General features: G+C 54.9%; 1 protein-coding gene across 12 annotated transcripts in view; it reads right to left on the bottom strand.

The window, feature by feature from the left end:
* Window positions 1–12,581, bottom strand: part of TMCO4 (transmembrane and coiled-coil domains 4) — a 104,192-nt gene that overhangs the window by 42,942 nt on the left and 48,669 nt on the right. For 8 of the 12 annotated variants that reach the window (XR_011254128.1, XR_011254129.1, XR_011254130.1 and 5 more), the window contains 5 exons: window positions 10,278–10,375; window positions 9,754–9,897; window positions 8,617–8,736; window positions 2,748–2,912; window positions 1,750–1,886 (listed from right to left, as the gene is read on the bottom strand). Coding sequence is in view for 9 of the 12 variants with exons in the window: in XM_069575111.1 (XP_069431212.1) it covers window positions 1,750–1,886; window positions 2,748–2,912; window positions 8,617–8,736; window positions 9,754–9,897; window positions 10,278–10,375 (664 nt within the window). In the remaining 3 variants the exon portion in view is untranslated. The remainder of the gene's footprint in view (window positions 1–1,749; window positions 1,887–2,747; window positions 2,913–8,616; window positions 8,737–9,753; window positions 9,898–10,277; window positions 10,376–12,581) is intronic. The other 4 variants (XM_069575113.1, XM_069575114.1, XM_069575117.1 and 1 more) reach the window with 1 other exon arrangement.

The raw sequence follows: 12,581 nt of genomic DNA, 5'->3' as shown, positions 1-12,581 counted from the left end.
TGAGCGACTGAGCTGAACTGAACAGTGTATTCCAACATACAGCAGGTGCAGACAAGTACTGTTTGAGTCTACTTATACAAGGCACCTGGAAGAGTCAGATTCAGAGTCAGAAAGGACCCTGGTAGATCCAGGGGCCGTGGGGGGTGGAGGGGAGGGGGGACAGGGACTCAGTGTTTCACGGGGTCAGAGTTTCAGTCTAGGGAGGTGGAGAATTCGGGAAGTGGACGATGGTGAGAGTCACACAACAGTGCGAATGCACCAGTGCCTCTGCACTGGACAGCTAGATGTGGTTAAAGCAGTATGTTTATGTTACGTGACTTCCACCACAAGAAGAAGAAGAACATAAACAGGATTCCCCTGTAAGGCTTCCCTGGTGGCTCAGATGATACATCTGCCTGCAATGCGGGAGACCCGGGTTCGATCCCTGGGTCGAAAAGATCCCCTGGAGGAAGGAACTGGCAGCCCACTCCAGTACTCTTGCCTGGAAAATCCCATGGACAGAGGAGCTTGGTAGGTTATGGTCCATGGGGTGCCCTGGTGGTCCAGTGGTTAAGAATCCTTTCCAGTGCAGTGAGCATAGCTTTGATCCCTGGTTGGAGAACTAAGATCCCACATGTCTCAGAGCAACTAAGCCTGTGGAGCGCAGCTGCCGAGCCTGCACACCGCGACGAGTCTGCGTGCCTCGATGAGGGGTCCCACATGATGCAGTGAAGACCCGAGGCAGCCGAATAACGAAAAACAGGTAAAGAGAAAAACAGGGGTTCCAAGTCAGATGCACAGAGGACCTTTCTGACTAAAGAACGTGCAGAAAGGGCAACCTGGAAAAGAAGGTCAGGAGAGGGGTCTGAGTACAGGGTCTACAGACATGGACGCAGACGGCAGGGGCAGGTGCGTTTCATCGGACCAGCCGGCCTCAGCACTCTACGCCTTTCTGTTGTGTTTGGACCAATATGTGCATCAACTCCTTGCTGCCCCACCTCCATTTACTTCCACAGAAGTCCCTCCATTGAATCATATTCCAATTCCACAGAAAGTTTGCGGTCGAGGCTGCCAGTCACTGCCCAACAGCTACTCTCCCTTCATCCTTGGTAGCAAACTCCTGAGCTTTTCTGCCCCCATCCCCACCCCCACAGCTACCCAGCCAAAAACTAAGTTTCTCCAACTTCCCTGTAGCCAGGGACAGCCTCAGGACTGAGTCTTGGCCGAGGGATGTGGCGGCTTAGCTGCCCTGAGGCATGTGGGATCTTCCTGGCCTTTCACTTGTATCTTCCTGCCTCTGACTGTCTGGAATGTGGATGGAACCCTGACGGTTTTTGTATGGTATCTGGACCACTGGAGACGTGCTTGGAGCGTAGCTCTGTAGACATCTGTGCAGGAGGGGCTGACCCTGACCACACCTGCAGAGGCCTCTGACGCTCAGTCCTCACCTGATTCCTTGCTAGGGCGGCACAGTCAGTAACCCTTACTGGTCCGTCCTAAGACATATTTTTGCGGGGCATGGGCCCACCACACATCATTCGGGACCTTGTTGCCCAACCAGGGATGGAAGCTGGGCCCCCTGTAGTGGAGTGCAGAGTCTTAAGCCAGGGAAGTTCTCCTAGGACACTTTTGTGACTTGAGCTGGAGGAGCAGTGAAGACCCTTTAAAGCCACTGGGCTACCCCGACATAGGCTCGTCTGAGGTATGACATCTGCCCACCAGTCAGCTCCCCTGCTCCCTCCCACCCCCACTCCAGCCAGTCCCGGGTACCTGCTGCCGGGAGAGCAGAATGTGGGCCAGGTGCTTGCCAACCTCCGCCGATCGATAGAGGCACACGCCCCAGGGGTTGTCAATGACGTTGGCGACACTGAGGAGTGAGGCTGGCCAGGTGAGGGCGGCCACGATGCCTGGGGAGGAGGGCTACAGGTGATGAAGGCAGTCGGGGTGAGGGTGGGGGGTCCGCTTAGGGAAGTGACTGGCTGGCTACTGGATGCCCGAGTGAACGCCTGCAGTCTCTAATTTGGGATCTATAAGTTTGCCAAGTGCTGCCAAACTGCTCACTAGCCCAGAAGAAAAGCGAAGCTCACGCATTTCTGATACGTGGACTAGACCTCAGGTTCAAACATCTGCCACGGGTGGGATTCCAGAGATGGCCCAATCGATCACACCACCCTGTATCCCTCACACTGCCCATAACCCTGCAGTGCCCCTGGCCCCGACCCCTGCCCGTCCACGCTAGGCTCCATCACGTGACCCACTTTGGCCAATGAGACACTGCTGGATGAGAGGTGTGAAAAGGACTTGTGCCTTTGATGCACTTCTCCCGGGGGTGTGGGCTAGCCTGCTACCCCAGGAGTGGAGGAGAGATGAATGGAGCAGAGCCTGGTCACCCTGGTCACCCCAGACAAAGCTGGCCGACACCGGTGGGTGGTCAGCTGACACACAGATGCATGAGCAGGCCCAGCAAAAGTCAGCCAAAGGAAGCCAACACTCCTGAGCTACTGTGATAAATGACTGCTATTTTAAGTCATTGGGTTATGGGGTGGCTTGTTACACAGCAGTTACTAACTGATACACTAGGTGATGATGTGATTGGCTGTTTATCTATTTCCTCCCTATGAAGACCATAATAAGCATGTCACAGATAGGGTCCCCCAGGAACGAGCACAGTGCTTGACTCCCTGGGGGCCTCAGGCAGGCAAAGGCATAGAACCAGTGTGGCCTGGGAACGGTGGGCATGCTGCTGGTGGGGGAGAGGGGAGGCTTACCAGACAACACCGTGTACTTCAGGGCCTCCTGGGCCACCATGTTGGCAAGACCGCTGAGGATGGTCTCCAGGGCATTGCCGAGCTCCATCAGGTACTTGGCCTCCCAGGCCAGGCAGTACTGCTCACGGCTGCGGGCCAGGGCAGCCCACGGGGCGTTGAAGGTGCCTGGGGAGAGCGTGGGCAGGTGGGGTCTCTCCTGTCTGGGCTGGAGGGGGCCCCCACTGTCCCCAGCAGGCAGGGGCAGAGGCCCACTCACCCTCGTGGGAGAGACGGGAGGACCAGCTCTGCCCACGGGCAGCAGCTGGCGGTGGGGCAGGTGTGCTCCCAGATGGAGCACGGGGCCACCCTGCGAGCGGGCGGGCTGGGGTTCTAGACCCAGACCCTGCGTTCCTTAGCAAGGTCACTAGTGACCTTGAGCACCGGGGCTCTATCTTGAGCGCTATCCCCTGCTGAGCCTCACTCTGCAGAGCTGTCCAGTGGGGAGATCGCTACTTGTCTCCTTAGCTGTAAGAATTAAGTATTCCGACGACGACGTACGTAAAGGGCTCTAGCCTCACCCTCTGCAGGAATTCTGGCATCAAGCTACTGAGGGCCTAAGATAGCAACACACGGGCCACACGGGCTGGCTCCCTGAACCAGCCGCGTCTCATTCACACCACCGGGGGACAGTCTGCAACCTGGGGGCAGAGGGCTTTGAGGCCAGCTTTGCCATGAGCGCGCTGGCTCCCCTGACTTTTCTGAGCCTGATTTTCTCACTGAGGGACTGGAAACGGAAGGGTGATGCCAGCAGCGCCCATGTGCCCAGTGCCAAGCAGGAGAAGAGAACCAGGACGGCTGGCACCGCTCTCCCTTCTGGTCCTCCCTCTGCCTCGAGGGTAGCGGCCCTCTCTAGCAGGACACTCAGCCCCCTGTGACCTGGCCCTTGCCTTCCTCACAGCCTCATTGTTCATCATGTTGCCTCTTGGAAACAGATGCTTTGATTCTATCCCTTTGTTCACTGTTTCATTCCTACGCAGACATTACCGGGGACCTAGACCACACCAGGCCTGGAGCCTGACCCTGAGGACGCAGCCCCTGATCACTGCAGGAACGTGCAGTGAGCAGGTACCACGTGCTGGGCAGCTCCGCACTGAGAGTTTTCTCATGGGCTCTCTGATTTAATCCTCGATGTAGCTTCGGAAATGGAGCCCCACAATTACAGGGGATAATGTTATATCATTTTACAATGCAGGAGGCTGAGCCAGCCAGATAAGAAGCCCTCAGCCAGGGAGGGAGAGGACCATGCAAACCTCGCAGAGTCGCTGGTTTGTGGACCGTGGGAGCACAGAGGAGCCCTGTGCGTCTCTGCCTGTGGCCCCAGCGACGTTCCATCCTTAGCCTTCTATGAGCTTCCAGCCTGCTTGCCTTATCTCCAGGGAATCCCCTCTGGCCCTCTGATGGGTCTCACACACCCTGCGCTTTCCTGCCCTGAGTTCTCATCACGGCCCACGATTGTCCATTTATTTTTGCCTCGTCTGGTGCCCGTCTCTCCTGCTGCCCATCTCTCCTGCAGCCTGTCTGCCAAGCGCTCGATTTGCAAAGCCTCATGAAAGCAGGATGAGTGAAGGGAGGGAGGAGAGAGCTTCCCTTTGCCTCCGGGTTCCAGCTCAGCCAGGCGCCTCGACCTGCCCGACCCGAAGCCCTCATCCCTACTGAAGGAGCTCTGCTGACAAAGACCCCTGAGGGGCTGCTCCCCATCTCTGCAGGTACCCGAGCAGAGCTCTGCAGCATCTCAGGGGTTAACTGAGGAGACGGCCAGCCCCGAGAGAGGATGTGGGCAGATTGTGTGTGTGTGCACACACGTGTGCGTATGTATGTAAGGCCGCGTGTGTAGTGCACATGTATGTATGTGTGCACGTGCGTATGCACACACGTATGTGTACGTGTGTGCATGTAAGTGTATGCATGTGCAAGTGTGTACATGTGTGTGCATGTATGCATGCCTGTGTGTGCATGTATGTGTGCGTGTGGTGGGCTGTGATGCTGGCCCAGGCTCTGGACCCAGCTGGGCAGCTTCCTGGTCCCAAGGCTCGCAGCAGGGCACACTGCCCTCTGAGCCTCAGTTTCTGCAGGTGTCAGAATGGAAAGAGGGCATCTGACTCACAGGGGTCACGGGGACCACCTGATAGGCTGTGTGAAAAGCATTACGAAAACTATAAAGCGCTCTCCCGCCTTCTATCACCCCGTGGCCAAGAACATGGGCCGTGGAGCCAGACAGAAAGCGGGCGAGCCGTGCCCTGTTCCCTGACTAGCAAGGCGACTCTGGGCAGCCCTTATCAGCCTCAGTTTCCTCATCTGTAAAATGGGGGTGATAATGATGCCCATCTTTGTGGCTCGACGTGAGGGCCTAAGTGAGCCAATGCATGCAGGACGCCTGGCTCCGCGGTGAGCTGCTAGGCCACCATCACGATTATGTGCAACCCTATTTAATAAAGGGACAGACCCGAGAAACTCTGTTTGTTCCCATCACAGGCAGAAGCAAGCCTGTGAGGATATGAGACTTCTTTCCTGGCATCAAGAAGGCAGGTGATACTTCCCTCCAGAACTTCTATTAGCTCGGCTGCATTTCTTATAACCGCCCCCTCTGCCTGGGGCACATGCTGCACTAGGCTGCTGGAGGAGAGCCCCGAAGACAATCTCCTCCTCCCCACCCCCCAAACGAGCTTGACTTTGACCTGTAGCCAACTCAGCCAGGGGGTAAAACAACCGTAGCAGATTCGCTCTCCACACTGGTCGGAGCTGCAAACTGCTTCGCTTCGACTCTTCGTCCTCCCTTCCTATCTCGGTCTTTCCGTAGCACAGACAGCGCCATGAAACAAAGGAAGAGGAGCCCGGGAACCCTGGCTCAGGAGACCTGGGGTGGGAGCCTGCTGGGCCACCTGCCTGCCACGTGACCCCTCTAGCTTTCCTCTTCATCCAGATCAGGGAAAGAACAGCTCTGCTTCAAAGGGTCACGCGAGGTAATGTACATCAGGCTCCTAGCGTGTGGGTGACATGCCTGACTCAGGGTGCGAGGTGCTCAGTCAATGCCAGAGACTGCTCTGCAGGGACTGGCTGGGGTGAGCCTCACCGGTAAGACTCTGGGGCCCAGAAAAGCCTCTCAGCACAGCCTGGGCATTTTCTCACCTGCTTCCTGCTATGTCATTCAGAAGACCTGTGGCTTCCCCCCTGGGAACCCACAGGCTCTGAGCATGTGTATCTGGTTGGGACGCTCCAGCCTCCCGGGCTCACCCTGCTCTCTCCCTGGGCTGATGACCTGGCTCATCCTGTTTGCTGAGCCTCACATGGGCTCTTGCAACCTTGCACTTTTCTTCCTCGGGGCCACCCTGGCTGGAAGTCCCCCAAATCACACATGTTCAAATTACGGTAGCAAAGGGGACAAAGTAATGCTTGTGGGGTGTCACTAAAAGCCTCCCACAGGCACCTTGTTTAACCTTGGTGAGTCCCTGAAAGGCAAGGGCCATCTGCTTCGCCTCGCAAATGAATCAGCCAAGGCACAGAGAGGTTAAGGAAACGGCCTGAGGTCACACAGTCAAGTACCGGTTTCTCACTTTTGTGCCAAAAGTCCTCTGCTAACCTCCCTTTGTTCTGAGGAGACGTCCGAACTCCTGGCCACAGCGCACGCGCTCCTACATGATGCGGCCCCCCAAACTCCCGTCTTCCAGCCCCCTGCTCCAGCCATCCTGCGCCTCTTTGGCACCACAGGCCTTTCGACACGCTGCCCTTTTACTTGGTATTCATTGCTTTCTCTTTCTTTACCTGGCTAACTCCCAGCTAGTCCTTAGCCTAAAACGTTTCCCCTAGTGACTTTTCCCTCACTCCCCAGAAACACTCTGCGCTTCCCCTATTGTGCCATGCACGCAGTGTCCCTCTAATTCTCTGCTCAGGGATCTGTCTCCTGCCTTGGACCATATTTTCCACGGGAGCAGAGGCCATGACTGTGCTGCTCATCACTGGACTCCTAGGGCCTGGCTCAGTGTCTGGAAGGGTGTGCTCTGTGCTCTGTAAAGCTGCTGAAAGGATGGACTGATGGGTGGATGTGTGGGTGGATGGATGGATAAATGAACGGATGGATGGATAGATGGATGACGGGTGGATGGATGGTTACACGGATGATGGATGGACAGATGGATGTGGGTGGGTGGGCAGATAGATGGATAGATTGGGTGATTATATGGATGATGGATGGATGGACAGATAGATGGATGGATGGGAAGATGGATGGATGGGAAGATGGACAGATGGATGTGGCTGGGTGAGTAGATGGATGGGTAGACAACCAGATGATGGATGGATGATGAATGGATAGACAGACAGACGAATGGATGGATGGATGATCAATGGACAGATGGATGGATGGTTAGATGGACAGATGGATGTGGGTGGGTGGGTAGATAATGGATGGATGGACAGACAGACGAGTGGATGGATGGATGATGGATGGACAGATGGATGGATGGGAAGATGGACAGATGGATGTGGGTGGATAGATGGATGGTTATATGGATGATGGATGGATGGACAGATAGACGGATAGATGGATGGATGATGGGTGGGTAGATGGACAGATGGATGATGGATGGATAGATGGATGGTTATATGGATGATGGATGGATGGACAGATGGATGGATGGATGGATGATGGATGGGTAGATGGACAGATGGATGATGGATGGATAGATGGATGGTTATATGGATGATGGATGGATGGACAGATAGACGGATGGATGGATGATGGATGGATAGATGGATGGTTAGATGGACAGATGGATGTGGGTGGGTGGGAAGATAATGGATGGATGGACAGACAGACGAATGGATGGATGGATGATTGATGGACAGATGGATGGATGGTTAGATGGACAGATGGATGTGGGTGGGTGGGTAGATAATGGATGGATGGACAGACAGACGAGTGGATGGATGGATGGATGATGGATGGGTAGATGGACAGATGGATGATGGATGGATAGACGGATGGTTAGATGGACAGATGGATGTGGGTGGGTGGGTAGATAATCGATGGATGGACAGATAGACGAATGGATGGATGGATGATTGATGGACAGATGGATGGATAGGAAGATGGACAGATGGATGATGGATGGATAGATGGATGGTTATATGGATGATGGATGGATGGACAGATAGACGGATAGATGGATGGATGATGGGTGGGTAGATGGACAGATGGATGATGGATGGATAGATGGATGGTTATATGGATGACGGATGGATGGACAGATGGATGGATGGATGGATGATGGATGGGTAGATGGACAGATGGATGATGGATGGATAGATGGATGGTTATATGGATGATGGATGGATGGACAGATAGACGGATAGATGGATGGATGATGGGTGGGTAGATGGACAGATGAATGATGGATGGATAGATGGATGGTTATATGGATGATGGATTGATGGACAGATGGATGGATGGATGGATGATGGATGGATAGATGGATGGTTAGATGGACAGATGGATGTGGGTGGGTGGGTAGATAATGGATGGATGGACAGATAGACGAATGGATGGATGGATGGATGATGGATGGACAGATGGATGGATGGGAAGATGGACAGATGGATGTGGGTGGGTGGGCAGATGGATGGATGGACAAACAGATGACGGATGGATGACGAACAGATGGATGGGAAGACTATGGGATGAAGCTATCTCACCACTCTGAGCCTCAGTCTCCTCTGAGAAGTGGGGCTCTCCTACCTACCCTCTAGAGACATACACCAGCCAAAAGCATAGGCAGCGTCTGGCCCACAGCCAACACCTGCCCGCTCCACATCCTTTTCTGCCCCCGGTCCTCACGGTATTTCCCGGATGCCAGCCATCCCGTGATGGCAACGGTGATGTGCAGCTGCCTGCCTTCCGTCAGGGGCAGAAATGTGAACTCCTCAATGGCCCCAACACGCTTCTTCATCTTGTATCCTAAAGACCCAGATACAAAAGTGAGGATGGGGTGACTGGGGACCCTGGGGACTGTTAGTCAGCGTGGCTCTGTGTAGTCACACACTCACGGTGAGTGCCAACTGCGTGCCCTGCTCCTCAACAAACATCTCATTTTTGGACTCATTACTGTTGGTGCCATGATCGCCCCTAATTCCAGATGAGAGTAAGAGGCTTCCAAAGGCTGGTGAGCCCCGCGAGTGGCAGAGCTGGGGCTGAAACCCAGAATCCAAGTTTATAAGCCACTGCTCTGTCCTGATTCGGCAGGCACTATACCTTTTCCTGCCCACGAACTTCAGGCGCGTGACACACGCATCTTAGTAAAAGCGGTGTGAGCAGACCAAGATTTTTTTTTAAGATTTTTAAAAATATGGACCATCTTTAAAGTTTTTATTGAATTTGTTACAATACTGCTTCTGTATTATTTTGGTGTTTTTGGCCGCAAGGCATGTGGGATCTCTGCTCCTGGACCAGGCATCAAACCTTTACCCCCTGTATTGGAAGGCAAAGTTCTTAACCAGTGGACCAACAGGGAAGTTCCCATGAGCAAGATTCTTAATGTGGGAAGCTACAGGCCACCTGGGAAGAGGAACAGGAAACTGTGATGAGGGGCCTACTGACATACGTGGCTTGGAAAGACTCCCTCCCCGCCCCCACCCAGGTGATGCTGGTGAATGAAAGCAGCCATGCGTCTCTTACACGGGGAAGCTCAAGCATCTCTAAGGCATCCTGCCTGGAAACTTCCCGGGTGGCGACAAGAGGTCCAATAGACCCTCCCTAAAGAGCCTACACTGGGGGCAGTTTCACAACCTCGGCCCTTCCCCAGACCCATGCCGAAGCCTGCCGCAAGTTCTGGAACTCGGAGAAGAGGAAAGCCACGTCCTCCTCCTCCTCCGTCTCCGTCTCCCGGGGCATGGTGAGAATCTGGGCATGTCCCTTACAGGGCTGGGCCACCCGGGGCCGCAGACCCCCATGACCACCGCTGCTCTGGAGCCTTACCTGTCAGGCCGGCTCCAGCGGCGCCGAACAGCGAGGTCATGATGGCGATGCCGGCCGCTGAGCCCAGAGCCGCGGCCCCAGCGGTGCCAATGACGGTGGCGGCCCCAGCAGCGATGAGAGGAGCGGCCAGGCCCCCGGTGACGCCTGCAAGGACAGCCGCCCATGCGGGGGACAGGTGGGTGTGAGCACGTGGCCCCCCGACATGCGCGCGAACACACTGCCTCTGCACGCGGCGGGGAGGCAGCCCCCAGCTGATCCCCCTGCAGTGGACACCGAGCGGGGGACGCGGGGGAAGGCCTAGTGGTGCCGCTGAAGCCCAGGGCGGCTCGAGCAGGGAGCTGGCAGACAGTGTTCAGGGGGCGGCAGACCACACAGGAGCAGGGAGCTGCGGCAAGCAGTCTGAATCTCTCCCCAGAGCAAAGCACCTTCAGCACGCAAGTGAGCAAGCGGTCCATCATGACTGTGCCCTCAAGCCAGTCCCTGGTCATCCCACCCGGCCCGGCCACGGTCCCGTCTCATCTTACCGATCACCGTCCCGCCTCCCACAGTCGCCAGGCCTATCAGCAGATAGCGCTTCCACCTCCTCCTGTTCTCCTTCTTCTTCCGGGATGCCTCGGCAGGCCTGCGGGAGAAGAGGTTGCCCTCTAGGGCCGGCGGTGCCTGGGCAACCTTGATGGCACCCCTCCTCCCCAGCCCCCAAAGCTAGCCTCCGTGCCACAGGCTCTATCATGCAGAGCGAGGTACCAAGGTTACCCCGGGCCCATCCATCATCGACGGTCTTAAAAAGCTGAAAATGTTCTAAAAACCCAGTATGTGGGATATGCTACTTACCCAGTCGATCCATCCTAACAGGGCTGCAATTTGAATAATGAAAAGACAAAGAAGTAATAACAATCACAGCAAAACAAGCACAAAGGTATCTTTACGCAGATGGACTCGGAACAAGTGCTAGAATCACAGACTCCGCCGCCTCACTCTCTCCTTCCCCGCCCCGCGCTCTGCCATCTGCGCCCCCCTGCCCCTGTGATGTGCGGAAACCAGTTTCCCTTGAGAATAACCCCTTGAGACACGGCTTAGAGAAACGTCTGTGCTGGAGACCTTGGCTTTGGGGCAGCAACAACTAGAACCATGCGGACTTGAGATCTGAACCTGACGAAACGTAGCAAAAGGGAAGCAGTGATGGAAGCTGGGGTCAGCTGAATCCTGAGAACCCTTCCCGTCACTAAGGCCGGCTTTCCTGTCCGACATTCGGCCCGCGGTGCTTTGGGGCAATAAGGCGCAGGATGGGAGACAAGGCGGGAGGGTGCAGTCATTACCAGCGTGAACTCTGAACTGAACCTGGAGTTTGGACAACAACTCGGTGCTGGAGCGACGGCAGATGACAGTGATAATGAAAGAGGGTTAATATTTATTGAGGACTTTTAACACGACTGCCACTGTGCTTTGCACTTCGAATGGCTTATCTTATCCCAGAAGCAGTTTTCCTTTTTATTGTCCGCGTATCACAGCCGCGTTCGGGGATAAGCGTACCCAGCTTCTGAGCAGCACTGGGGGGCAGCGCAGGGAATCTCGGGACACAGAGCCTGACAGCCTGCATGTGGGGACCCACATGGAGGCTGTTCCCATGAAGCTCCATCTCCCCGAAATTCAGTCCCCCCTTTTGTAAACAGGGGGATAGGAACGTCTCCCTCCTGAGGCTGTTGGTTTGTAAAGATTCAATTCATTCAGGAATTTAAGTCTCCTGCTAAGTCTCCTCCTGCTAAGTCTCCTCCTGCTCTGCTCTGAGACCAGCAAAACTGTTGACCAAGATCACTCTGTCATCCTGGGACCCAGAAGCAAGACAGTGTGGACTAAATTTAGTTTAATTCATGCCTTCGATCGACAGACTTTTACGGAGCGTGGATAGCGGGCGGGCACTTTCGTGTGTTGGCAAACAGGATCACGCGGTCCTCAATCAGAACTGTTTCCTTCCCATCTCTTGCCTCCTGAACCACACGTAATAGCGAGAAACGGTTCATCCTCCAGTTAGTGAGAAGTGGGATTTGAGATGGGCATTCAGAGACCTGCACGCATTTTGGTTGTTGGCCCGCTCACCTCAACCATCTTAAATTCCTTAATGAATTCCTTAATGAATCTAATCTTTACAAACCAACAGCCTCAGGAGGGAGACGTTGTTACCCTCCTGGGCGTACAGCCCAGCACTTCTCGGTTGCTTTACTACTGAGCGGAAACCAGTTCTCCGTGGTCACAGGTGCTGGTTTCCTGTGATTGAAACTCACGCCCTCAGATGTGCGGGAAGAGGTTGAACCACACGCACTGATCATTACACGATGGTGATGAAGGGCCTGGGTTGTGCAGTCCGGTTTCAAACCCTGTAAACTAGGCTTGGATCCTCCCTCTGCTGCGGTGGGCCTCAGCGTTCTCCAGATGTTCAGTTATGCCCTGCACTGGTCCTCCCTAAGGAAACATGATCCTTCTCTGCCCTGCTGAGCTGAGTGGCCCCATGACCCGCTTTGGCCAGTAGGTGGAAGGGATCTGTGTCACTTCCTGCCTGACCCCTTCTGCTCTGCCCCGAGACCAGCAACACTGTTGACCAAGGTCACTCTGTCATCCTGGACTAAAGTCCCGTGTGGACTAAAGTCACAGCCAACCTGAAAGAGAGGCACCTTTTTCTTGCTGTAAGCCGTTGAGACACGGAGGTCATCTGTTACTGCCTAGCCTATCCTGGTGGACAGAGCCACTCACTAACCTCGGGATTAGGTACAAATAACTCGTCCTGTCCGAGTTTCCTCATTCATGAAGCGGGGATAATAACAGTCCTGAATTCC

The sequence above is a fragment of the Ovis canadensis genome, chromosome 2, assembly GCF_042477335.2.
Source record: "Ovis canadensis isolate MfBH-ARS-UI-01 breed Bighorn chromosome 2, ARS-UI_OviCan_v2, whole genome shotgun sequence".
Lineage (NCBI taxonomy): Eukaryota > Metazoa > Chordata > Mammalia > Artiodactyla > Bovidae > Ovis > Ovis canadensis.
Note: the sequence above shows the minus strand (reverse complement) of the source record. Positions and strands in the feature narration are given on the sequence as shown.